This window comes from Uloborus diversus, chromosome 4 (assembly GCF_026930045.1).
Source record: "Uloborus diversus isolate 005 chromosome 4, Udiv.v.3.1, whole genome shotgun sequence".
NCBI classification, from domain to species: Eukaryota; Metazoa; Arthropoda; class Arachnida; order Araneae; family Uloboridae; genus Uloborus; species Uloborus diversus.
Genome location: NC_072734.1, coordinates 85,871,449 through 85,897,433, shown reverse-complemented (window position 1 = coordinate 85,897,433; position 25,985 = coordinate 85,871,449). Strand labels below are relative to the sequence as shown.

The 25,985-nt window shown below is 32.3% G+C and overlaps 1 protein-coding gene across 2 annotated transcripts; it reads left to right on the top strand.

The window, feature by feature from the left end:
- The first annotated feature begins 257 nt into the window (after positions 1-257).
- On the top strand, positions 258-25,985 carry LOC129221370 (histone H3.3A). 2 transcript variants are annotated; one of them, XM_054855842.1, is made up of 3 exons: positions 258-392; positions 19,090-19,390; positions 25,127-25,985. In XM_054855842.1, the coding sequence occupies exons 2-3, from the start codon at positions 19,109-19,111 to the stop codon at positions 25,253-25,255; spliced, it is 411 nt and encodes a 136-aa protein (XP_054711817.1). In that variant the 5' UTR covers positions 258-392; positions 19,090-19,108; the 3' UTR covers positions 25,256-25,985. The 2 variants fall into 2 exon arrangements, with proteins under 2 accessions (XP_054711817.1, XP_054711815.1); XM_054855840.1 differs by lacking the exon at positions 258-392 and adding an exon at positions 16,991-17,126.

Below are 25,985 nucleotides of genomic sequence, written 5' to 3'. Positions count from 1 at the left end.
TAACAACAGCAACAACTGAAATAAGAAACCAATTTTCATGATGCCACAATTTTTATCAAGACTTATGATTGGTGAAGTATAAAAGGATCATAAAAACACTTTTAAGGACTTATATATTGAACAAAGTAATTTCAAACAATTTAAATACCTAAGTTCACAGATAAACAACTTTTTTGCAAGTAAAATTTGCATATCTGCATCAAAGCGTTCCGCTTTCACTTGCTAGTTACTATAAATTGGTTTTGGCTGGCAACGTATTAACATCCTGCTCCTGCTCGCTTGTACGTTTCGTAAAAGTGAAGTCGTTATATGCTACGTTGATACAGTACTACGAGAACGTGCGCAACAATTTTTTCAAACTAATACGTTCTAGTAATTTTCGTCGTCCAAGGGTAAGGTCAATATTTCTCAAGTTATAATTTAGTTTTTTTTTTTTTAGTGTTATAATAATCTGCATCGTGTAAACTTATAATGCGTGACGCGTATCAAATTGTTAATGGAGGATACGGAAGTTGGAAAAATCCGTTACGCTTTCAAAAAGCACAGCACTTTGTAGTAAAAAATCGGATAGTTCTAACTCTTCAGATGAAAATGTGTTTCGTGTAAAGTGTCAAAGGAAAAGGGCAAAAAGCGATTAATCATTGCTAGTATTGTATGTTTATTATAGCAGAAATTGTGGGTGGTATTTTAGCAAATAGCTTAGCAACCATTTCAGACGCAGTTCATTTACTTTCAGATTTAGCTTCATTTTCAGTTAGCTTATTGGCCATGTGGTTAGCTTATAAACAAAGCTCTCGATCAATGAAAATCTCGATTCACAAAAATCCGATCAACCAAAACGGACCTTTCACAAAATTCTGGTAAACAAAAACGGATCTTTCACAAATTGTTTATTGAAAGAGCAAATCTCAAATTAAAATAATACAGCATATTTAAAGTTAAATTAGAAGAATCAACTTATACAAAATCAGCTAATTTTGCAAAAGGAAAAAAAAAATTGTCACTCTTGTGATTCTCCTGCAAGCCATAAATAATTAGGACTGCCAAATAAATATAATGCCTGTTGTTGGTTTCTTTGAAAGAAATTAACAGCTGAAAGTCAGTTTGGTTTATAATTTTGTTTGTTTTATGCAGCTGTGTTGTTGTAAACTTCTTTGGAAAAGCGTCAACATTCTCTGAATAGGTGTAGTAAGCTCTTTTCTCCCCACTCATGATTTAATCATCAATAATATACAACGAAATGAATTTAGAACTACAAAGGATAGTATGGGTGGGGGATGTGATCGCTTCAGATAGGGTTACAAAATTTAAACTTTTTGCCATTTAGTGTTTGGTGGTGCGATGTGAGGGGTCGATCCAGGTTTTATTTTTTGGTTCCCCATTTTGTGAAAAGGCAAACTATTTTTGTGAATTTTCTTTATTTTTGTAAAAAAGACCTTCTCGTGATATTTTTCTTGGAAAATATTATATTAAAGCATTTTTAGCTGTCGTATCGTTATAGAAAATCCAAAGACAGATTTCAGGGGTGATTGTAAGTTCTTGAAGAATACCTGAAAGCTGTCAAGAGAAAATGCGCTGGGGGGAGGGGGAGTAAGACCTTTAACATTTTATTCGTAATTTGACACATACATTACATTTATTATTTTTTACAAATATACATATGCAAGGCACACTTACTTAAGGTGGAAATCTCGCAACCGATTTCCTGCTTGCCCCTCTCAAATACTTTAAGAGCAATGAAAATTGCACATGCTGCTGAACGTGATAACTCCTAATAAATACAATATGAACAGACTCGAAGATATCACATATTTCTTAACACAGAAGTGAAATACTCATTAAAGATTCCATGTATGTGTTTGAAAAACTTAAAAGTAATTAAAACCCAAAATAATACTGCACCAGCATTCAGCGTTTAATTTTTCGACTTTTGACGTTCTTACAAAGTAGGTATTTCGTTTAAAACTTTGCAATTTAATGATGTTAATAAATATATAAAAAATTTTATTTGTTTGTCTCTTAACAAGGTACAATAAACATCAAAAATGCAAAAAATTCGTTTACCATGGCGGATGTAAGGAAATCGAGATCTTCAAAAGAAACAAAAATATAAAAACAGCATGTAAAGTTATTTTAGAATTGGATTTTGAAACTCAACACAAACTAATACTAAATATATATTGCATAGTAAAAGTAAAATTTAGGATTTTCCTGAAAACAAGCTACCAATCACAAGCGTCCCTCTACCGTCCCCCCTCTGACGCTCTCAAGCAGCAAGCAAAAAGATAAGATGGTTGAAGGTGGAAAAGGCTCCCGCGTAGATGCGTACACATTTGCGGTTAAAAAATATTGTGAAAAGGCTGCCTTTTTATAAATTTTTGTGAATGGGGCCGTTTTTGCAACGCGGAATTTTGTGAATGGGGCCTTTGGCCATGCGGAATTTTGTGAAGGGGCCGCAAAGCAGCTCCAATTTGGCGCTGTATCGACCCCTGGTATTTTGGGTTTGAGTTATATGGGTTTGGTTTTTCGATACTAAAAAGGATAATTAACTTTAAATAAACTTTTATTTACTGTTATTTTTTTCTATAGATGTCTACATTTTGAAAAACGCTATCTTACATCCGATATGAGAATCATATTTTATTCTTTTTTTCAAGCTAAATTCGCTTTATTAGGATGCAAATAAATGAAAAGTCTATTTTTGTAACAAAGCTTATTTCAAGTTTTTAAAAGGAATTCTATTTTCTTTTATGAGTCGATAATTAAAATGCTAAATTGATGGTTTATTTTATTTATTTTTGCTTCAACTGTGTCCAGCTATTAATGATATGTTTATCATAGGACTCTAAAATGCAATTCAAAAGTAATTTTATCAAAAATATTTATTTTACAAGCAGTTTTTATACTTTGCAATCCTCAAAGTGAAGGAATCAAATCTCTTTGCATCCGCTGTGGAAATCTGATTTTTCGAATTTTCTATGTTTAGTATGCTTAGTTAAGAGGTAAACAAATAAAATATTTTTTTATTTTTGTGAAAATCACGGAGTTTATAAGGTTTGAACGAAACTCTGTGCTCTTAAACAGTGTCTTGGGTTAAAAAGTTAAATGCTGAACCCTTGCCTAATTTTTTTTCTAACAGTTATTTTAAATACTATACAAAAAACATTTCTAGTATAATTTAACATGATGTAGAATGATAGATAAATATTGATACTTGAGGGGTGCCCATCTCCCAGGGAGCGATGCCTCCCCCCTCTCTTCAAGTACTAGAAAAACAATCAAGAATGATATTCTCAACAGAAAAAAGAGAAAACACTCAACTTTAAGTGTCAATGATGCAGTTTCCACCACCTCAAGTGTCTAAACTTTCGTTTTTACAAGAAAAAAAATTTTTTTTAATTTGATTTTTCATAAAAATAATTGATTTTTCACAAAATTATTTTATTTTTCATAAAAAACGGACCCTGTGAAAAATCCTGGACAGACCCCTGGTGATACCCTAGCAGAAATGCTAAAGGTCCTCTTTCCCGGTTCAAATGTTATAGATGGCCCACTCCCTTCAGCCACATTACGTGTTAGATGGTGTACAAAGCACAAATGGGACTGTGCTAGAAGCATTGTCACTCATGAAAGGGTTCTTTGGGCAATTAACTCATTTAAGCCTTTCAAGACTCCTAGTATGGATGGTATCGTTCCTGCCCTTCTTCAGAAGGGTATTGAGGTTCTTATCCCTGTACTCTGTAGGATTTTTAGAGCTTGTATTGCTTTCGAGCACGTTCCAACTGCTTGGAGGCATACCAAGGTTATCTTTATACCAAAAGTTGGAAAAGATAATTACTATGAGGCTAAGTCTTTTAGACCTATTAGTCTCGCCTCCTTTTTATTGAAGGCTTTGGAGAAGTTGGTTGAGAGACATATTAGGGAAACAGTGTTGAAAGTCTCCCCCTTCTCTCTTTCTCAGCATGCTTATCAGCCTGTCACGTCTACATTACAAACGCAGTACTATGATTATACTTTTTCTTGTAGTAACTAATTAAGAGAACTGATTTTTTGCAAGATGTTACTACTTAAATTACACACTAAGAAACAAAGTCCCGACACTCCTCTCCTCCTCCCCCCCCCAACCCTTCCGAAACATTGCAAAAGCAGTACTATGATTATGCGCATACAGCTAAAAAATAGTGATGTTATTGAGGAGTTCCTTTTTTATTTCACTCCTAACAATATGAGAAATCAGCAGAGCCCAACTTATGGCTCGCGAGCCACATTCGGCCCAGGAAGGCGATCCATGTGGCCCGCTGTTTTGTGAAATGTTACAACTCGAAGAGTTAAGATTAATGATAATGTTCCAAATTTGAAACTAAGTATTTAGAAATTGGTTGCATTTAACAAAAGAAGCATCAAGTAATGATAAGAAATTTGTTTGCAATTTTCCTTTTTTTCGTATTTTTCCATGTCATTTAGAAAAGAATAAAAAATTTTATGTTCCAGCCCGCGAGAACGATTTTAGTATGATCTGCAGCATTTATGGGAAGAAAAATATTGGACCACTGTTATAAACAAATTATGTTACATACACTTTTTATGTAGATTACTCAGTTTCACTAACTTAATCACATACGGAAAACTCGCTACAAAAAATAAATTCAAACAGCCTTTTATCATTAAGTCTTGGGAAGAAATCTATGAACAAAACTTATAGATAATAATACGATCTGCAATAATTCAGTTGAAATGGAGCATCAATGTAATTACATTTACTTTAACGTTTTATAACGAAACTGTAATATTTTGTTATTAAAGTTTATAGTTCGTTTGTGTCGCTAATAATTTACAGAATAATGTTTGGTCTAAAAATATTGTTACAGTGCATTTCACTACTGTGTCACACAAATACACGTGTAGTCGAACCCAGCTTAAATACTGCTGCAGTTTGTGACACACAATGTTTTACACTTGTAAGATTAATAGAAATTCATTTGGAGCAGGAGTAATTTTCACGAGTTTAGGTGTCGGTCAGTTGCTTGCAGGGTTGGCTTTCTGCCGGCAGAAACTGGCAAAAACTTAAAATCGTCTTAAAAAAACTAAAGTAATTACTAAATGATATTTGTTTAAACTAGAGACGTACCGAGTACTCGGTAACTACTCGATACTCGGCCAAATTCTGATCAGATACTCAGCCAATACCGAGTAGTTGCAAAAAATTGAATATTGTCCAACGCTGTAATAAAATTTATGAAAAACAAGAGCAAGCATTATATTCTGCAATCATTTACAATTAAAATTTGAAGGTCAAATTTAAATTTTGAGAATAATGAAGTTTGTAATGGTTCAATGGAATAAATCTTTATTTTAATGTTCCCAAAGTTAATAAAACTTATTTATTAAAAATTATGCAAAAAAGGTTAAGTATAGAAAATATAGAATTTTTATATTAAAAATGGATTTTTGCTACAAACAAATTAGTTATAAAAAATATAAAAATACCTTTGCTTAAAAAATAAAAGAAAATAAAACAACGTTAAAAGTACAGTGCAGGAACACTGCAGACATGTGTTTTGGCGTTACAAAGAATTCCTTTTTCAATGCACAAAATGGGAGCTCGTGGATTTAAAGGCATCCGACAAAAGTCGGATTTTTTTGTTGAATGTCTTTACATTCTTTAGCTCACATGTTATGCACTGAAAAAGACGTTCCTTGTAACGGGAGGGGGGGGGGGGCAGAAACATGTGGTCTGCAGTGTTCCTGCATATTTGTTGTATTAAAAGAATTATTTATGTTTGGTGGACTAAAACTATAATTGATTGGTTACAGTGAAACCCCTCCTAACGGACACCCTCTTATTTGGACAATTTTTAATTCCCCAGTTCCAATACATATAACATTATTAAACCCCTATCCTGCGGACACCTCTCTATTGCGGACAAAAAAAATTGTCCTGTTAGTGTCCGCATTAGAAGAATTTTACTGTAATTTGTTTTAATTCCAACTTCATTAATCATACCTTTTATTTATTTTTAATTTAAAAAATTTTTTTTGTAAAACTTTCGACTTAAACAAAATTGTTTATATAATGCGTAATTGAATTTCTGCAGGAATTCAGTTTTAAAAACTATTATATGGACAAGGAGATCTATACTACTATTCCAATAAGTTCAAAATTCATCACATGTGTGTCGGTGGTTCTTCTTAAAACATAATTGGTACTTGGTAACTCGGCCGAGTAGTGAAGGCCGAGTACTCGGCCAAAGTGCTACTCGGTACGTCTCTAGTTTAAACTAAAAAATTAAACTTCATTTCATTATTGTAAAGAATAAAATGTTATGCTAGTGCCTTGAGTTAGTTCAGAAAGGGAATTTTTCAGTTGCTGATGCTTGAAATATTTGGATTAATCTAAGGAAAAAAATCATATGGGTTCTTAGGATAGAGGAGTGACATACAGAATTAAACTGACATTATTGTTAGCAATGTGCTTGCAAATAAGCTTCATCTAAGTTGCTTATGATTGAAACTATCATGTGCTTCAAGAAGAAAGTGAAATTTTACTTCCCAATATTATCTAAATTTTGTACCTAATATCACAGCTTTGCAAAACAAATTGCCCCCACTTGAAACTCATTTTTCCAGTCTAATTTCTACCAATACCCTAGTTACTACATGATGAACCAGTTTTAAAAATATGCGATTTGAAAGTTTCTTGAATATTGCTTGTTCCTTGATGCATTGCCTGCTAGCTCTTCAGATAATATTGTAAAACTGTGCTTTGGTTAACAATTATTTTTTCCATGCATTTTCTACTGTCTGTCAATAGTTGTTTTTTTTTTCTGTCATTTTGAGAGTTTTTGCCAGTTTTTGTCGAAAATGTGGCAGAAAGTGGTTTTTGCTATGCCGGTTTTAACCGGTTTCTACCAGTGGTTTTAACCGCCCCGGCAGAAACTTGCCAGCCCTGGTTGCTTGAAGTATATTCTCGACCCCTTTCTTCTGCTGGAAGTTTAAAACCTAACCAAGTGTGAATAAAAGTTTGTATAAGCAAGTAATGGCAAAAATGTCTTTAAAGTCAAATTTTGGTTTAGCAAAACTTCACACCAACCTCAGACACTGCTCATCAGCATGTTTTTAAAGGTTAACACCAGATTCAAACTTAATTAGCTTTTTAACTTCCCCCAGAAGAGTCGTTTGTCTATTTATTTCAAGCAACAGACTGATTCCTAAGCTCATGATTACCTCTGAGCTCTTAGTTAACTTCTCCAACTAATATTTTTCAATTATAAAACATGAGTTACAAACTGTATCTGTCGTAAGGCTTGGTTCGATTGCACGTCAATGTGTGGCTACTGTAATGGAATGCACTGTAACAATATTTTTGCACTATACTAACGAAATATTAGAAGATGACCCCTTATAAAAAAACCTAAAAAATAACCAAAAGTAATATTAAACAATAATATCTGTTAGGAGGGAATAATCAGTTGAAATAGACTACAGTCAAAGTTGATCTCTTGCAGTGTACTATTTTAGTGGTCAACTTAAACAGGTGGTCAACTTATATAGAGGTTAATTTATATGATACTAGCAGTACCCGCACGGCGATGCCTGTGCTACCAAGGTTGTTTGGTTTAAACCACGTTGGTTTAAACCACGTTGGTTTAAACCAATTGTTTTTTTTTTTAAAAACCATGCGGTTTTTTTAAAAGGCTTTTTTTTTAAAAGCCAAAAAAAATCCATTTTACAGGTTTACATTAATTTTCCCACACATATTGAAAAATGTAAAATTCCATTTATGCTAAGTTCCTAGCTAAGTTGCATAGATAAATATTAAAATTGCTTTAATCGAAAAAAAAATATTAATATATTTTTATTTCATATGTGCCATAAAGCAGATTTCAGTCAACTTCCATCATTATGCTTAATTTGCATGATTAGTTAAGATTTACTAAGGATTGAATCTTTTATTGTCGATGCAATCCATTATATTGCTCACTCCTGTTGCAGAGGTGTGACATTTTTGCCCATTTATTTGCACTTTCCTGGAATTTTAACTTTGACTTGTAAGGTAATCAACAGTCTAACTTAATTGTTTGCACCTAAAAAATTAAGATTTGTTCTGCAGGTGAACACAAATAATATTTTTGAATCAAATTTTAAAAGTTTATACTTCACGTATATAACGTTTTTAGCAAAAAAAATTTCTTGAAATAGAATTTGCTACACATTTATTTGTTCTAAAGAGTTTGCATTTAATATTTTTTAAATTTCAATGCTGGATGCAACATGTATGCCAGTAAATAAGCTGTAATTTAGGCCATGTTACACCAATTTTTGTATTTTTGATTTGGTTCTTTGTTTTAGCGATAGTCTATCTTTTCCAAGTCTTTCCAAAATAAAAACGGAATCGAATATACAGCAGCACTTCTTTTTAAAACGTTGTCAGTACAACTGCAATCGATTTGACTGTTCAATCATGTACTGTTATACATTTTGCTTTACTTCAATATTTGGGACATTGTGTGTATATAAAAATCAACATTATGTAAAATCAGGAAGAAAAAATATAAAAATTGTTCTTTTGAATAGATTATGCTTAAAAATACAACTTTTACCTTTATTTGATAATGATTCAAGTTTTTTCTTGGATCTTCATTATATTTTATCTTAACCCGCATCACAACCACTTCTTGAAGTATTTCGTATCATAAAGGGTCTATGCATACAGCATACTAATATGTTAGTCAAGCATTTCAATCAATATTTCCCCGGAAAGATATTTTAATTATTCAATTTAGTTACAAGATTTTGTTCTTATCTCGTTAATTAATCAAGGAATTAGGTATAATGTGACTATTGAATAACTGTTAATTACATGGAACCTTAATTACCTTCCAAAAATTGTTTTTCTCGCAAATAGTATTTAAACCAAAAAAACCCGGTTTAAACAAAACTGGTTTTTTGAAAAAAGTTTTTTTTTACCAACACTGTGTGCTACAAATTTAATGCAAGTCCGTCGTATAAAAAAAATGACTCCCCCTCTAATGTAAAATGATAATTTTTCTTTGCATAAAATGCGTACACACCTATTCAAAAGAGACAAAATTTTTTTGGAATTTAAAACTTTTCTTCAAATTATTAAATCAGATTTACAGTTGCTTTAAAACTCTATTTAGCGAGTGAATCTAGTTTTTACTGAAATTTAAAATAATTCGCTAAATAAAAAAAAATCTTTCATATGTAAAAATAATTCTGCAGCTATTGTTTTTAGTAGTTTGCTCAGAAACCACGCTATCACAGGGTGGCGACAGATCAGGGAGATCAGGGAAAAGTCGGGGAACTTTATTAATCAGGGAAAAATCGGGGAAATATCAGGGAATTTTGAAAAAATAATAAACATTCAGGGAAAAGTGATCAATTGAAGAATTTTTTTTTTTTTTTTTTTTTTTTTTGCTTTGCGAAACTAATACCTTTATCTCCTATGCATTTTCCACCAATTATTTGTTTTAAAAAAGTAAAATTATTGAGGTGCGATTATACACTGACATATGTTTATGCATTTTTTTCCTTAAGGTCAAAGTATTGAATCTTAAGTTATTAACCACAGGATAAACTTCCTAAGCATCTATGTCTGTAAAGTTGTTTATTTTACGTAGTTTTAATTTTTCTGCCCGGCCTTTAATGCTACGTAAAATAAACAACCCTACATGCAAAGAGGAAGCCGCCATTAAAGCCTTTACTCATTGTCTTGAAGTAGCTTGCGTACTGTAATTACAATTTCAAGAAAGTCTTTTTTTTTTAAATTGATTCTGGTAAGAGCTTAAAAGCTATTTTACTTGGCATTTTTGATTTAATTACTAAAATTGAATGTTAAATGAAAATCAACTTTTGTTTTTTGCCATTTTATTCGCTGTCGCTTTAGATTATAGGTTTTTTTTTCTTTTTCAGACTTTAAAATTCTTTTATTTTAAAACCAAGTTATATACTATAAATTTTTAAATTAATTACTGTTTTTTTTTTTTTAAATTTTTTATTTACATTTCAATGTTGTTTGTTACAAAAGATTTTTTCAACTAATAATGAAATCATTTGAAATTGAGTTGTGTACATAAGTAAATATTTTTACTTTTTTTTTAATAGTTAAAATGCTGTATTCCTTCATTAAAACCTAAGTTCTTGATTAGAGAATAGCTCAATATGATTGGTTGTTTAAAGGTTCCAATTTGTTTTACATAATTATGTCCATTATTTACGTAAGTAATACTGCATTATTTCTATACTTTCACAGTTACTTGTTATTCTCGCAGCAACAATTATGCTGCTTGAAAATTCAGTTCAAAATTATTTCCAAATAAACTTTTTTAGTTTTATAATGATTAGATATGTCTTTAAGAGTGGTTTTAATAATTTCTTAGAAGTCTTATATTAACAGGTTACTGAAAGTAAAGTATTTGTTTTAGATTTCCGATAATATTTCTCCTTAGATATTTTAATATACAATTTTTACTAAAAAAAAGCTTTTTTTAAAAATTTATTTTTAAGTAACAGCTTAAAACGTTTTAAACACTGCATTTTATTTAATATGCAATGTTTTTCAGGTAGGGTAAAGGAAGAAAACCATTATCCATGGTAATGTAAATCAGGGAAATTCAGTGAACTTAATCAGGGAAATCAGGGAAAAGTCAGGGAACTTTTTTTCGCCGTTCCTGTCGCCACCCTGTATCATAATCCATCCGCCTAACGAAAAAAAAACATCCCGTGGAACATTCAAAAATCGTCGTATAAGAAAAGAAAATGTCGTACATTTCACTCGGATAAAAACAAATCAAAAGTTTTTTTCTTTCAAAACAAATCGCCAAAACAATAAATTACATTAATGGTTGCTTTAATATGATAATCCTAGACTGAACTGCTCGGCGCCTGATGCGCCAAGTGACCACGCTACCGAAACCCAGTCCTTTTGCATGTGAAGCGGATGTTTTTAATTTGGCAATAATAAATATTTCACGAAACAAACAAAAAGGTATAAAATCATTAACAGTAGCTTTCAAATCTTTATATATTAAGAGCTGCGTTGCCCGTCTTTGCCTTGTCTACCTTGAGAATAAAAATTGTCAAGTGACATATATTCAACAATCAGGCTTAAATAAAAAAAAAACACCATGAAAATTACCCTTCCAAAGAATGAAGACAGATATTAAAATACTTTTAAAAAATTAAAATGCAAAAGATGGATTTTAAAAGCATAACCATGGAAACATGAAATAAAATAAGTTTGAGAAATTAAATCAAAATAAAGAAATAAACAATGGATTCAAAAAGCGTAATTGTTGAAATGCAAAAATAAAATGGTTGACAACTTGAATCAAAACGACATGTACAGTCAAACCTGTCTATCTCGAACCTGCTTATCTCAAACTTGTCTATCTCTATTTTTTTTTAATTTCCCTGCATTTTCAGCCAAAATTTAATGTATTTTCCATGTTTATCTCGAAAAAATGCCGAATACCTCTATATCTCAAATTCCAGCAATGCTGACATTTTCGAATTCGAAGCTCAGCAGTCTTTAAAACGGAAAATAACTTTCCTTAAGCACAAAAACAGTAGCACTATTCTCAAGGGCAGGGGGAAAAGGAGAAATGCACCTAGGTATTTTTTTCAGGAAGACTAACAAAAGGACAGTCATTTCGAGCACTTTCTCGGAAGCAGAGAAGAGGGTAGAGAATGGGACAATGGGCTGGGCTTGACAGATTCGACTTGTGGGGTGACTTTTTAAAGTTCGTAGCTTAAGCGCCCAATCCAAAAAAAAAGTGGACATGAGGATGAAAATTCAAATTTCATTCAATATGGTTGAAATTTTGTATACACACTGTTAAAAGTATACTATTTCATATTTTATTGAAAAAAAATTCATTTATGTCATTAACATACTTATTTTAATTACTAAAGTGGAACTATATCAGTGCGAACTATACTGCACCAAAACTGCTTATGTTCCATGGTCTAATACAGCTAAAGAAACAATTCTACAAGTCTATAAAGTTTCACACATAATCTGACATTCATTAGCAACAGTTTTTTCCTGAAGAGAGATGTCTACTAATCTTCACTACAAAAGGTAAGCATATTTAATTATTCTTAATTATTATGTCACACCCGCAACAAAAAAATACATTTATATTTCCACAGAAAAATTTATCTGCCTGAAAGTTTTGAAACTTTGTATTCAAAAATAGTTTACTAAAGTACTTTGAATAACAAACAGAAAAGAAATTAATTAATGTTTTAATTAGAGTTATTAAGCGTTGCGGGTGTGACATATTCCTGTTGCGGGTGTGACATTTAGTTAAAGTCACACCCGCAACATCTTTTTAAATTAAATACAAATGTAATCCTGGAAAGCATGTAGATGACAGCACTAATGTTTTACCTTTGACCTAACCTTTGGCCTTTGACTTATTTGTCTAGACCCCAATTAATTCAAAATTAGTATCTTTAGAGCATGTGCAGTTGATTTATTTAGTTTGGTGTTCTATATTATTGGTTCTCCTAAGAAGCACTTTTGTATTTCTTGATTTATAATTAAGACAACTATTCAATAAGGTAAGATTTGTTTTTTTTTTAAATAAAACTTTAAAAAACCAAAATAATATTTTATCTTTTTTAATATGTATAAAAATGTATAATTTTGCTTTCAGCATTTGGCTTTTATCCCCTTTACTTTTTAAAACAAATAATGTAATATTAGGGACAGATTATTTTTTACTTCAAATTCAAAATAAATTTAGAGAAATAATAAGAATAGCATTAAAACTGTTATTTGTTGTACACTTTGTATAAAATGTTGTCAGTTAAAGTTTTAAATGAATCAAAACGGAACTTTCTTAATTTCATTTGGGGTTAAAGAATTTCAAAAACAAATAAATATATATATATATTATATATATATATATATATATATATATATATATATATATATATAAACAAGTTTAACCTTATATATTTGAACTTGTAGTACTATATTTATTAACTTTCCTTTTTTTTTTTTTGCAAAAGAATGAACAGCACTGAAGGATTCCGAAATCATCGTAAAAAGATAAAAGAAAACTCGACTAAATATTCAGAATATTTTCAAAAAGAAAGGGATAGAAACAAAGCAAGAAGAGAAATTAAGAAGAAACTACTCAAAAAAGTACATATGTGGCAAGAAAGAAAAGAAAATGTAGAGGCAAAAACAGAATGGGAGGCGGAGGAAGTGTAGAGAGAGAGAAAGAAGTCTTCGACAAAAGGTGCCACACCATCTCCAGCTGTAGAAGCAGAGTCGATGGGAAGTTTTCGAAGAGCTCGAACCTTTGGTAATGCAATCCATAGGCAGGTACAATCTTCTGTTAATGTCATACGGCCATAAAGACCACAACATTAAAATTGCATGGTCATACTTTGCAAGGTCTCATGGAAAAGGTGCCGTGGATGATGTTGGTGCGGTAACAAAAAAAAAAAATGGTGTCACTTGCTTTTCTACAGCGTAGAGCAACAGTCAGTTCTGCATCGGATTTTACCATTGGAGCAAAAATGGCTCGTAAAAAAAATCAGAGTATTTTATTCTGCGGAGAGCAACATCACAGAAGATGCTGTAAAAATGCTTGATGCACACTGCCGCCATGTACAATCGGTACACCATGTTATACCGATTGATATGGGTACAATTCAAGTGGCACCAACTGCAGAAAGTGCACTGAAGATAGTTACATTACTGCCTCAATTGGAAACGATCTACCTTGGTAATATAAATGCCATTGGAGATTTTGTAGAATTAGTTTTGTTTTCTACCTCAAAAAAAAAAAAAAAAAAAAAAACTGTTGGTCAAATCAAGCAAATAGATGGAGAGGACATACAAATAGAATACTTGAAAAAAAAAAAAAATTTTAAACCATGTATACATCTGGCCCAATCAGCCAGACAAACCATGGGAGAAACGGAACGTTGTAATAAGAAAACTAACGCCCCCCTGAAATCATAAATTCTAGATTGGAAAAGAGATTTATGTAAAAAATGTTCCTTAGTTATTTGCAATTTCTCTTATTTATTACTGTGCTAATCATAAAATGTTTGATTGATAACTATTTGTGTGTGTTGTTATTTTATTGGCCACACAAGTCACACCCGCAACAGGGTGTCACACCCGCAACGGCAACTTTGAAAAATTTTTACAGTGAAAATAATTGAGTGAGTATTTAAATTTTTTTATAGAATAATTAATTGAGTATTGCTGTCTAACATAAAAAAAAACTAGTTCGATCGGTTGATATAACTCACAGAGTTTTGAATGTTTTGATCACAAGGTGAAAATGCATGTCCTTTTTATGTCACACCCGCAACAGGTAGAAATTAATTTTTTTAAAAATAAATAAAATATCAATCAACTTGCAAATTGGCATCAATGTACCTGCAAGTGGTCTTTATTGAAAAATATAGAAATTGAAACCTATACTCTAAAATATTTTTGCTGATGACTAATTTAGTTAGTGTAAATGTCACACCCGCAACTTTGGATTGGGCGTAAGGTCATTCAAATTAAAACCCGTTTCATTATCTGGTTTAGGTACTGATCCGTGAGTAATCTCTTGCTTAAAGTTGTGATTGCGTAGAAAACAGATGATAGGCGTGAAAAGAAAGCAAGAGGTTTTTTCAAATGATGAAAAAGTGAAATTTCTAGAATTTTTGGACGACAATCCATTAATGAAGAAAAATGAAATTGCCGCCAAGTTAAGTATGTACAATAGGGCAAGATGGGTTTTCAGCCATTGCTAACCTCAAGAGAGGATATTTGAATCTAAAAAAAATCGGGCACCGAAAAAACAATAAGACTACATATTTTGCTTGCAAAGGGTATGCTTAAAATTTCATTACTGTCAAAATGATTCCTTGAACTTGAAATAAAGTGCTTAGTATAAAATAGTAGAATAAATACCTAACAAAACTATTACGGAAGAATTTTAATATCTTGCATGTTTAGTCTTTAGTATAAAATTCAAAAATTTTCATCAGATTCCAAATTTCAATACGTTTCTCAAAACCTTCGTGTCTCGAAACCTCTTTATCTCGAAATTTTTTTTTTCATCCCGTGAAATTCGAGATAGACAGGTTCGACTGTATTTGAAAATTGATTTAAAAATGCTTGTAACTGTTTTTCCTTTGAAGATAGAAGCTAATTTTTTTCGACCATAGGTCGAGAGATATCTGGATTAAAAAATGTCGCTTTTTTCCAATGGTGCCAAAAAAAAAAACAGAGACGATTCCTTCACTTTTTATTGATAGATTTAGTAAAGAAAGTAGTGCCTAAATTTCAGCTAAGCCTAAAAAAGTTAGAGCTAAAAACGCATTACTCCCGCCGTAATTAACTTACAGCATTGAAACAAATTGTTTAGAACGCAGAAGATTCTACCCTTTTCAACGATACATAGTATTAATATGTGCAAATAATTTTTCATTCCTTTAATAGCTAATAATAGGAAATTTATGTGAAATTTGGGCCTAAATTAGAATAAAAAAAGAACTATTTGTCGGTTTTTTTCGAATTATAGCCTATGTTACTCGGTAAGAAAGCACCTTTCATATAGTGAAGGAATTTTTCAAATAGCTGCAGTAGTTCCGAAAATTACCTCGAACATATATAAACAAAAATCTGCTCTCTCTCTTTATAATAGTATCGATAGGACTAATTCTGTACCTGAAAAAAAGCAGTCAACTTAGACAGGTGGTTAACTTACAAGGTTACACTGGTTTATAATTTTGTTAAGAATGAAATAGAAAAAGTGGGACTTTGTTTTTTTAGTGTATACTTGATGTACTAACATCCTGCAAAAATTCGGCTTTCCCAATATTAGTTGCGACAAACCCTATTTTTTTGCCTTCATTAACCGAGCTAATGAGTTCGATATCAACTATGGTCAAAGATCCAGCATGTGCGCCAATTTGAGTATTGCACATGCACTCATTTCTTGTGGTCGAAATCTTTCAGTGTTCCATCTAGTTATGTGGATCGGGTAAATACCCAGTGGGTAGGCAAATATTTTTTGGTTATTTATCCAAGGCCTAGATAAATACCCAAAAACTGGGTATTTTACAAAAAAAATACAGAAAGTGAATGGGAAATTTTAAAAATCTAAATATGAAATAAAACTGATTTGGTATACATACATACTTATTACTTTATCTGAAATACTTAGCTACAGTTAACTAAAAGTTTGAATCCTCTCTAGATTTAAACTTCTTGCAAAAGTTAGTTTTATATTACTAAATATTAAACTTGGAAAATATGAAATAGAAAAAAAGTGACGCAAAAGCTATTAAATATAGATATTGCTACAAAATTTTTCATAAATCTTCTACTTATTTCGTTTAAAGCATCCTGTATATTAAAAGTTGACCACTGCTACTTCTGCTATTATATTCTGATAAACAGGTTTATTGAATTAACAGTTCATAACAGACTTTCTGCTCTGTAAAATTGATTAAGCTTTTTATTTTCTGGAAATCCGAGTAAATTGGGAAAAATTTTCAAATTCAAGAAATTCATATTTCTGGAGAAAACGATATGGCGGAAATAACAAATATTAATTTTTTAAGTGTCATTTTCGCTTTTTTCTGGAATTCACTTTTTCTTTTTGACAGTAATAAATTGAAATACTCGAAACGGGCAATTACATTGAATTGTATTGTGAAGGAATTTCAATCTATTTTCATTTCAATTAGTATTTTTAGCATTTTCTCTGTGTACTTATAAATTTATCACTTCATTTCCAAAAAACTGTCAACGCATTACCGTTGAATTTCCATGTGACTTTGTTGTGGATTTTGCGGCTTGGAAAAGAACCAATCGTATAGCAAAAAGTTGACCAATGAAGGAGTTGTAGAGCTACTGTTTTAGCCAATAGCAGAGACTGTTCTGAGATCCAATAGGAATTAGGCGAAAACGACGCGTAACCAATGGAGCAACGGGTCATCATGACGTAATGTTCAGTTGTTTCGTAGTCCTATGTGGTCAGTACAGTATTTTGTTTTCTCTTGAAGTAGTAAACGCTAAAATTTCGAGATTTTGTTTATTATTCGCTAGTAAACTTTGTAAAGATAACTCGTATGTAAGTATTTATTTTGTGTCGGCTATCATGGTGATTTCTAATTTAAAACGATCTTTCTTTTTGCAAGTTTCAATGCGGTATTCCCGCGAAGCGTTAGTCCGCCATTTTCTCTTTGTTATGTACCGTTATGCTTTGAAAACTTAGACCTCGAAAGTTTTATTTATATTAGTTTAGATCTAACTCTGCAAGGTATCACCTGAACTTAGTAGATAAGCTTGCGAGAAAAATGAAATTTCCCCCCTTAACTAGCTTGTATAAGCTTTTCACTCCATCTTACGTATTTAACTCTTAATGATGAAAATAAAATAACCCTTCTCTAGCATGCTATAAATTTCTATTCAGTTAATATTAAACAATTGCTGAATCAGCAAACTGCACTTAATTTTATCTAGCGAGCGATTATTTTTTTCTAAACATAGCATTTGACCTAGTTTGTTGACACTTGAGGAAATGACAGTTTCGCGCTTCTTTGTTGAAACATGAAATTTTCCTGTCTTCTTAAATCTATTGTTGGTAATGTCTTTTAATTCTTTTTAGTGTGCCATGATGTAACTCTGACATTCGTGGATGTTTGAAAATCTTACATGGGTTGAGGGAGGGGGGGGGGTAACAGTCCTCGCGCACATCATTTTGGCTTCATGCAATTTCTTAATCGGAATGAGAAGTAATGTTGCAGTGTTTAGTTTATCAACAGATGGCTTTATTTATTTCCGTTGTTGATTAATGCAGCTTAGGTGGAATGAATAAAAGTAAATTTTTTCCAGAGCTGTCAAGTGTTGATTGTTTGAACTGTTTCTTTCATGTAAATGATTGAGGTCGCATATTTTTTTTTTCATTTCTTAAACCCGTGCAAAAAATTTTTTACAATGATTCTTCCAAATCGCCAAAGAGGTAAGTACTTCTTGATGAAAGCTTTGCACTGGAAACCAACATTGACTAGTTTCAATGCCAGATTAAAGTTTATATTCAGTAAATTACCGCCCAATTAGCCAGGGCTAAAGCAGAAATATATGAAATACACCGCCAGCTCAGTCATTTCCAGCCGAGGGCTGCAGTTTCATGCTTATTAGCAATCATCAGCCCGGCATAGGAAAGTGCCTGAGCTGGAGATGGAAAACCTCTTAAGGAAGCAAAGAGTGCAAAGCAAACTGGCAGCTAATATAGAATTAGCAGACCAGACGAGTGACCGAAGCAATGGTTCGGTGGCTAATGGGCGGTAATTTACTGAATATACCTTGCTTCGCGTTCAATCTTAGAGTTGAACCGAACCATTGCTTCGGTCACTCGTCTGGTCTGCTAATTCTATATTAGCTGCCAGTTTGTTTCGCACTCTTGGCTTCCTTAAGAGGTTTTCAATCTTCAGCTCAGTCACTTTCCTATGCCGGGCTGATGAGTGCTAATAAGAACGAAACGGCAGTCCTCGGCTGGAAGTGACTGAGCTGGCGGTGTATTTCAGATTAAAGTTGCTTTTGTGATGAATTGTTGACAAGCTATAAAGCAGAAAAAGTGCAGGCATGTCAAAGGTTGCTTTGAAGGAAGGTTAACACCCGGTGGGGGGGGGGGGGGCAGAAACTTTTGGGAACCTGTACAGGTTCAAAATGCAAGGCTGCATGAAAGATTGATAATCCTTTTTTTCTCTTAATTTCAATGGAGTCTCATTACGCCAAATTCGAAAAGCCTCGGGTTAGTTGTATTAAGATTAATTATAATACAATTCAAGCATTGAAATATCAATTAGCATGTAAGAACATTTATTTTGTATTTGCTGTAATGTGATTTAGTCTATTTTGCCTGCATGATTTGGTCTCTTCTACCTTAGTAACCTAAGCTTGGTTTTAAAAGGCCTTAGTTCTTCCTTGTGCCCTTATATTATATATCGGCTTAGGAACTTTGATGTAAAGAGTGACAAAAATATTCTTATATTCTTGAAATATTAGATTTTTTGAATATATATTTTTTGCAGATAATATAAAGATTCGGTAATGGCCCGTACCAAACAGACAGCACGTAAATCTACTGGAGGTAAAGCTCCTCGTAAGCAGCTGGCTACCAAAGCTGCTCGTAAAAGTGCTCCTTCAACTGGAGGTGTGAAAAAGCCACATAGATACAGGCCCGGTACTGTAGCTCTTCGTGAGATCCGTCGTTACCAGAAGTCCACCGAGTTGTTGATCAGGAAATTGCCTTTCCAGCGACTTGTGAGAGAAATTGCTCAAGATTTCAAGACTGATCTCCGCTTTCAAAGTGCGGCGATAGGAGCTCTTCAAGTTAGTATTTTTTCTTCAACTAAGTTGTATTGTATCTATGCTATTCACCTCTGTTAACAAAGATTTGTCTTAATGTATATCAAGCTTGGTTATATTTTGTATTAAATTATTTGGTAGTTATTAAAATTATCTCTTGATGCATAGATTTTCAACACTCGTTAAATGTTGTGGAAAGAGCAGAAATCTTAATTTTTTTTCTTGAAAGGAATTATTTCTACTCTGGAGATTTCTACTCTGGGAGATTTCTACTCTCTTTGATTTCCAAAATTTTTGTATTCTGAAATTTATCTTAACATTCAAATGTTTTTCTTTCAAATTTATTTTCAGTTTTACTATGTAAAATACTATTTTATGTTCTAGTTGACACTTCAATGTATGTTCTTAGATGTATATCTACATACGTACACATATAATTTATATAACCAAACATTATACACCTCTGATGGCAACCAGCAGTTGCAGTTTTATCTATTTGGATCTTCATTCTGGAATTGTTATAACAATACTACAGGCAATATATGGTTATTAGGGATATAATAACGAGAGTTGTGAGAATTTCCTGCTTTCTTCTCGAGTTTCGTTTGACCCCTATTAAGAAAACTTTATCATTGTAACTTACATATCATCTTTATACATAAATGGCTACTTCTGTGTGTGTCTGTCCGGGGTAATCTTCAAAACTACTTGGCAGATTTTAACAATTGTTTCACCATTGATAGCTACATTATCAGGGAGCAACTTAGGCTATAATTTATTCTTAAAAAACTTAGTTTAAAAACGTTATGATCGAAAACAGTAAATGTCATGTAATTTCTCCATTAAATGTAAAACCCATTGTTACAAAAATTTGTTCCCTTACAGCAGCAATATTAATAATTTTGAATAAAGGCTTCTCTGGAGCAAGCATGTCATTTATTGCTTTCTTAGGAATTGTATCCTTATACATATCTTTATACCTAGCTACTTCTGTACGTTTGTATGTCCAGGATAATCATTTGAACATTTGGAAACTTTACTTTTTGCACACTTAGGGAAACATAGAGAGCTTTTTTCCTTTGTGTATATTATTTAAAGTGCACGGTTTTTTAGTGATCTTTGTTTTTGTTGGTTCATATTTTGGAAATTCTTCAAATTTTCATGTTTCAATTTGTGATTTCGTTTCTAAAGAAATACTTGTTCTTTACACTTAATGCTATTTTACTTTTATGGGTAAGGAAGAAGTTCTATTTTTCATCTCGTCTAAGCGGTTTGTTTTCTATTTTTTCCATTAAAAAATAGAAAACGGATAAAAGTAACTATTGTTTCTCACAATTATTACTGGCCTAGGCTTCGCTGCTTATTTTTGCTAGTTCAAATCATAACATTTAGTTCATGTTAGCCGCAACTTTGAATGAATGGCTAATTAATTTCTTAATATGATATAACTGATAACTAAGTTCTAGTCAGGAAAAGACTGGGTTTGTTTATGAACCTGTCACAAAATTAGTTTTTTTTTTTTTTTCAAAGTAGTTTATTGTTCAAATAATACTCAAATAGAAAATATTTGTCGTCCTAGATGTCCCAAGTTTCTAAACCTCTAGTTCTGCTTTTTTTATATTAACATGCTGTGAAATGTGTTTTTACTTGCCTTGCATGCGATTTTTACATTTTGTTCGTGTAAAATGGGGGAGGGGAGGTTAAATTCTAGGTCAATTCACGGTATCTTTGACATTTATGTATGTAGAATCCGTAACCTTTTTTGCCATAACTTTTTAATTTACTGTTTAATTAGCAAAGTTTTTTTTTTTAGCATTTCTTACCAATATGCCAACTCAAATTAGAATAATTTACAACTCAAACAGCAAATTAAAAAGTTGTGGCAGACAAGGTCACATTGCGGACCCAACATAATTGTCAAGAATATGTTGAAATTGCCCTTCTCTCATGCTATACTAGAACGTTTATTCATTATACAAAAATGTTTTTATTTACCTTTTATCTAATCATTGTTTATTGTTCCGCTAAATATTTGGTTTGTCAGTTGGTACATGCTATGCATGGGTGCAAGACCTTCCGTCTCGAGACGGATTTCAGTCTTGACAAAATTTCTGAGACGGAGGTCGGGACGGGAAACTTTGATGACGAAAAGAAATTCGATGACTTTCTCTTAGTTTTTAATGAAAAAAAATTGAGTGTTTGAAAAATATGCTTTAATATTACTGGACCGTTCCATAACCACGAATTTACATCGACATTCTCTCGGTTTTCTGCCATGGGCTCGTTTTGTTTGCAATGTGCTTTTGGAGGAGTGACTTTTCGACTCGCGCCGTTTCACTTTTTTTAGGTGTAGCTCTGTTATTTCCAACTCACTGCATTGACCAAGGAGTTGCTGGTTGGAAACACCGATGGGCAACCGCCCGTTCCTGCATTTTTGACAAAGACTTGAGGAAACACTAAATTCTATCATTGAATCTAACACTCGCTAGACTGGGAATATTGGAAGGGGGGGGGGAGAGAGAAAGGAAAGAAAAATAACGGAGCACGAGTTTGCGAAAAAAACGCTGCTCTTGCAAAGAGGGTAATCTGTTCGCAAATTAAAACATTGATATCTTGGATAATCTATGGCGGGGTGGGGGGGGGGGTTACTCACGGGTTACAGTATAAAATATCGAAAAACTGAATTGAAAATATTTTTGAAGCTAGGAGTGGTTCAATATTTCTCCTCTGCAAACCCTTAAAAATTTTAAAGTCAAAAACTTTTAGGCTGTCTTTAATGATGTAAAAGCGGGGAGGGGGAGGTTTTAAATAAAATCGAAGACTGGAGACTTAAAAACACTAATTTAGGCAATCTTTGGCGAATTTATGAGAGATGGTTTTGGTGTTTTAACATGAAAATGTTTTGTAGCTGATGTATTAAAAACTATTTGAGGCTATACGTAAATGACTTAAGTTAAAGGGCATTTGAGACCCTCTTCCGAAAAGTGTTTGTAATTGAAGTCTTAAAACTTTCATGCTGTCTTTGGCAATGTTAAGAGGGAGGGCGCTCTCTTTAGGCGAAATTCCGGAGTCTTAAAAGCGCAATTTAAGACCATCTTGGGGTTCGGGGTTCTCTTTTCCCAAAAAATATTCAAAGCTGAAGTACTCAGCTTTAGGTAATCTTTGGAAGACTTAAGAAGAGGGAATTCGAAGGCTTTCTCTCAATACGTTTTAGAATTTAAATTCTTAAATCTTCGGTGATGAAAAGGGGGAAACCGTAAAATTTAGTGAACTTAGAGGAAAGAGTTCGGGGGGGGGGGGGGGGTCTCTCTTTCCGGGGAAGTATTGAAATGCTATTTTTGAGTGAGTTAAGAGTTAGGGAATTCAGGGGTCTTTCTCGAAACGTTTTCGAAATTGAAGTCTTAAAACTTTGGGTTGTCATTGGCGATGTGTGGAAGGGAGTTGCTCTCTCAATAGAAAAATTAACCTTAAACAAAAACTTACACTGCATTTAGTAAACACAATGAGAGGAGGGGGGTATTCCGCACCCCCAGTCCGAAATATTTTAGTTTCTGAAATTTTTAGAGCTTTGTTTTGGGTTATCTTTGACTGACTTAAGGGGGAAAGATGTAGGAAGATTCTTTCAAAAAGTTTCCAAAATTAAAGTATTAAAATTTTTAAGCGGTCATAAGTCATGTTTATAGGTAAGAGGGGTACTATTCCTACAAAACAATTTAGAAACTGAAGCCTTAAAAATTGAAATTTAGGACATTTGTGGTGAATTCAGAGGAAGGGTTTCGGGAGTTCTCTTCCAAAAATTCTCAGATGCTGAAATATTTAAAGCTCCACTTTAGACTGACTATATTTGAGTGCCTTAAGAGGGATGTGATTCGGGAACCCTGCCTGGGGTTAGGATTCGGTTCCCCTATTTCTTTTTTTAATTAATGAATGTTGGAAAGGGTACCTTGTTTAAAAAATATATCTACTTCACTGAAGCGATTTTTTTATTGCTAATTCTATCTTATAAAAACTCTTTTTCAAATGAAGACTGTGTGGGGGAATGGTGAGTTCATTATCATTAGTCGGCTTTACCCTTCCCCCACCTTTCCTTCTTTTCTAGTTTGTTAGCGCTACCTTGGGTAGACTTTCCGATCAGAACTGATTTATGTTGCAAAAGTGAAAATCTTATGTCCTAAGCGATTTTATTGCTACAATAAAAATGTTTACCTTCGGCAAAAAACTAATGGTGGGGTGCTGCAAACGCTTTTACCCCTTACATTATCCAACATTGTCTAAAATTGCGTTTTTGAAACTTCAATTTCGAAATGTTACCGAAGGTGGGTTCCTGAACTTCATCCCTTCAATAGTGCATTCAAAAAGCGTACAAACGTTATAAAATTTAAATTACAATTTGGTTTTTAAATCTTCAATTTCAGGAAAAGCCCATAGCGTCCCCCCCTTCTCTAATATTTTTTGAAAGTTGCCCAATATTGTGATTTTGGGACTATCAGTTTGAAATAATTGATGTAAGAGTCCCTGAACCCCTCCTTTCCCTGAACTTTACCAAAATGGCCTACCATAGCGTTTTTTGGACTTCAATTTGAAAAAATTTATAGGGGAGACCCCCAGACCCCCTCCTCCTTTTATTGCCGGATTTTAGACTTTTTGGAATTGTGATAACTTAAATATTATAATTTTAAGGCTTAAAATTTAAATCAAACAGATTCCAAAACTGGCATTGTTAAAATCTACAACATTTATACATACAAATTTTTCCTTAAGCCCGCATGTGGGTAAGGGGGGGGGGGGGGCTGAAAATATTTTCAGTCTTGAACACATCACCAAACTTGCACCCATGATGCTATGTACCAATTATCAACAAATCTTTTTAATAGAATCGGAAAATTAATATTTAATACTTTTATATTCAGAAAAGAGTTTAATTACAAATATTAATGCTTTATTATTCAACACTACAATATTATTCTTAACGTTTAATTGCACTTCTAAGCTAATTACTTAAATCTTTAGTCTTTCATCAAAGTATGATTGACATTTAAAAATTTTATTTTTCAAATAACATTAATAAATAAGGATTTTGTTTCATGAAACACATATGGTGCTATTTTAATTTACGATGCAGATATCATGTAATATTTAAAACGATTCTCATTAAGATGTGTAGTAGATTCTTTCAATTTTTCAAGAATAAAGTGAAAAGTATCTATCTGATTTTAAGACATTATCCCTATTCATAAAAGAAAAATTCATAAGAGACTTTTTCTTAATTCTGTTAGGTTTTCTATATTCAAAACAAAGATTCAGATTGAAAATATAAAAAAATTCATATAGTTGTTGAATGAAATAAATAGTAGCAGAAACTTATAACAGCGATAAATGAAGTTTCTTTTCAATGAATTCGAGGATAATAAATTGGATATTGTATATTATACTGTTATTATATAATACTGTTAGGAGTCGAGTTATTAAAAAATGTATCATACAATCCTCTTGAACTTTCATTAAATTAAAATAGGGAACAAAATCAAATTTTGTTATAAACGATATAAGTATTACAGAATTTCAAAAACTTATTCCTACAGTAGAAAGGCTACTTATTCCAGTTTTCCAACACTATGAATTTAAGTTAATTATGGGTTTATTACGCAAAGATTATATTTATATCATTATAAGAATACTATAAAATAATTAAACTTGGATAATTGTTTTTAATTTAATCAGAGTATTTATACTTTATTATTTTGAACTTCTCCATTTCAGGAAGCAAGTGAAGCATACTTGGTAGGACTGTTTGAAGATACAAATCTGTGCGCCATTCATGCAAAACGTGTAACCATCATGCCTAAAGACATCCAGTTGGCTCGACGAATCCGCGGAGAGCGTGCATAAAAGCGAGGAAAGAACATTTTACGTACCACTTTTCATCTCAGATGTATAACATTCATAAACTATAGCCTTTTTATATATACTGACTGGTTCTTGTTTTAAAGTATCACAAAATCATTTTTAAACTATTAAGTTATTACTTGTACAAGCAGCCGAATTCGGGAGCAACGTGTTAGTTTGATATTAAAATTGTTAGATTGTGTGTAGATGTGTCACATTATCTCCATTCATTTTTAATGTGCATCTTTTCACTTTGTCATTGTGTGTGGCTTTCCAAATTGTCCCCCTCTTTAAGTGCTGCTTGTTTTCTTAGTTTCTTTATCAAGAGGAATGTGCCACAAATCTAAAAGTCCATGTTTTACTACATTACACTGCCAGCATAAGTTGTGTTCATAGTTTTCTCCCATAACATTAGTCACCATCTCATGTTGAATACCTCTTTTGTGGATTTTAAAATAGATAATGTAATGGCAGTATTGTTCTAGTAGATCATTAGTTTGTGGTCAAATAAATTGATTACATTCCGAACCTTGTCTTTTTATTGAGCAAAATTAAGTTCTGGCATTTTGTTAATAGTTGCGTTGTTTGCATCTGATTAAATTTGAATATTTATTTTTTCATTGTCGGTGGTTTTTGTTTTGAAATAATATTCATGTGTATTTTTTATGTTGGTGAATGTTATTCTCATCTTGCAGTTTTACTTAAAGAGTGAATAAATATCATAAAAATTTAA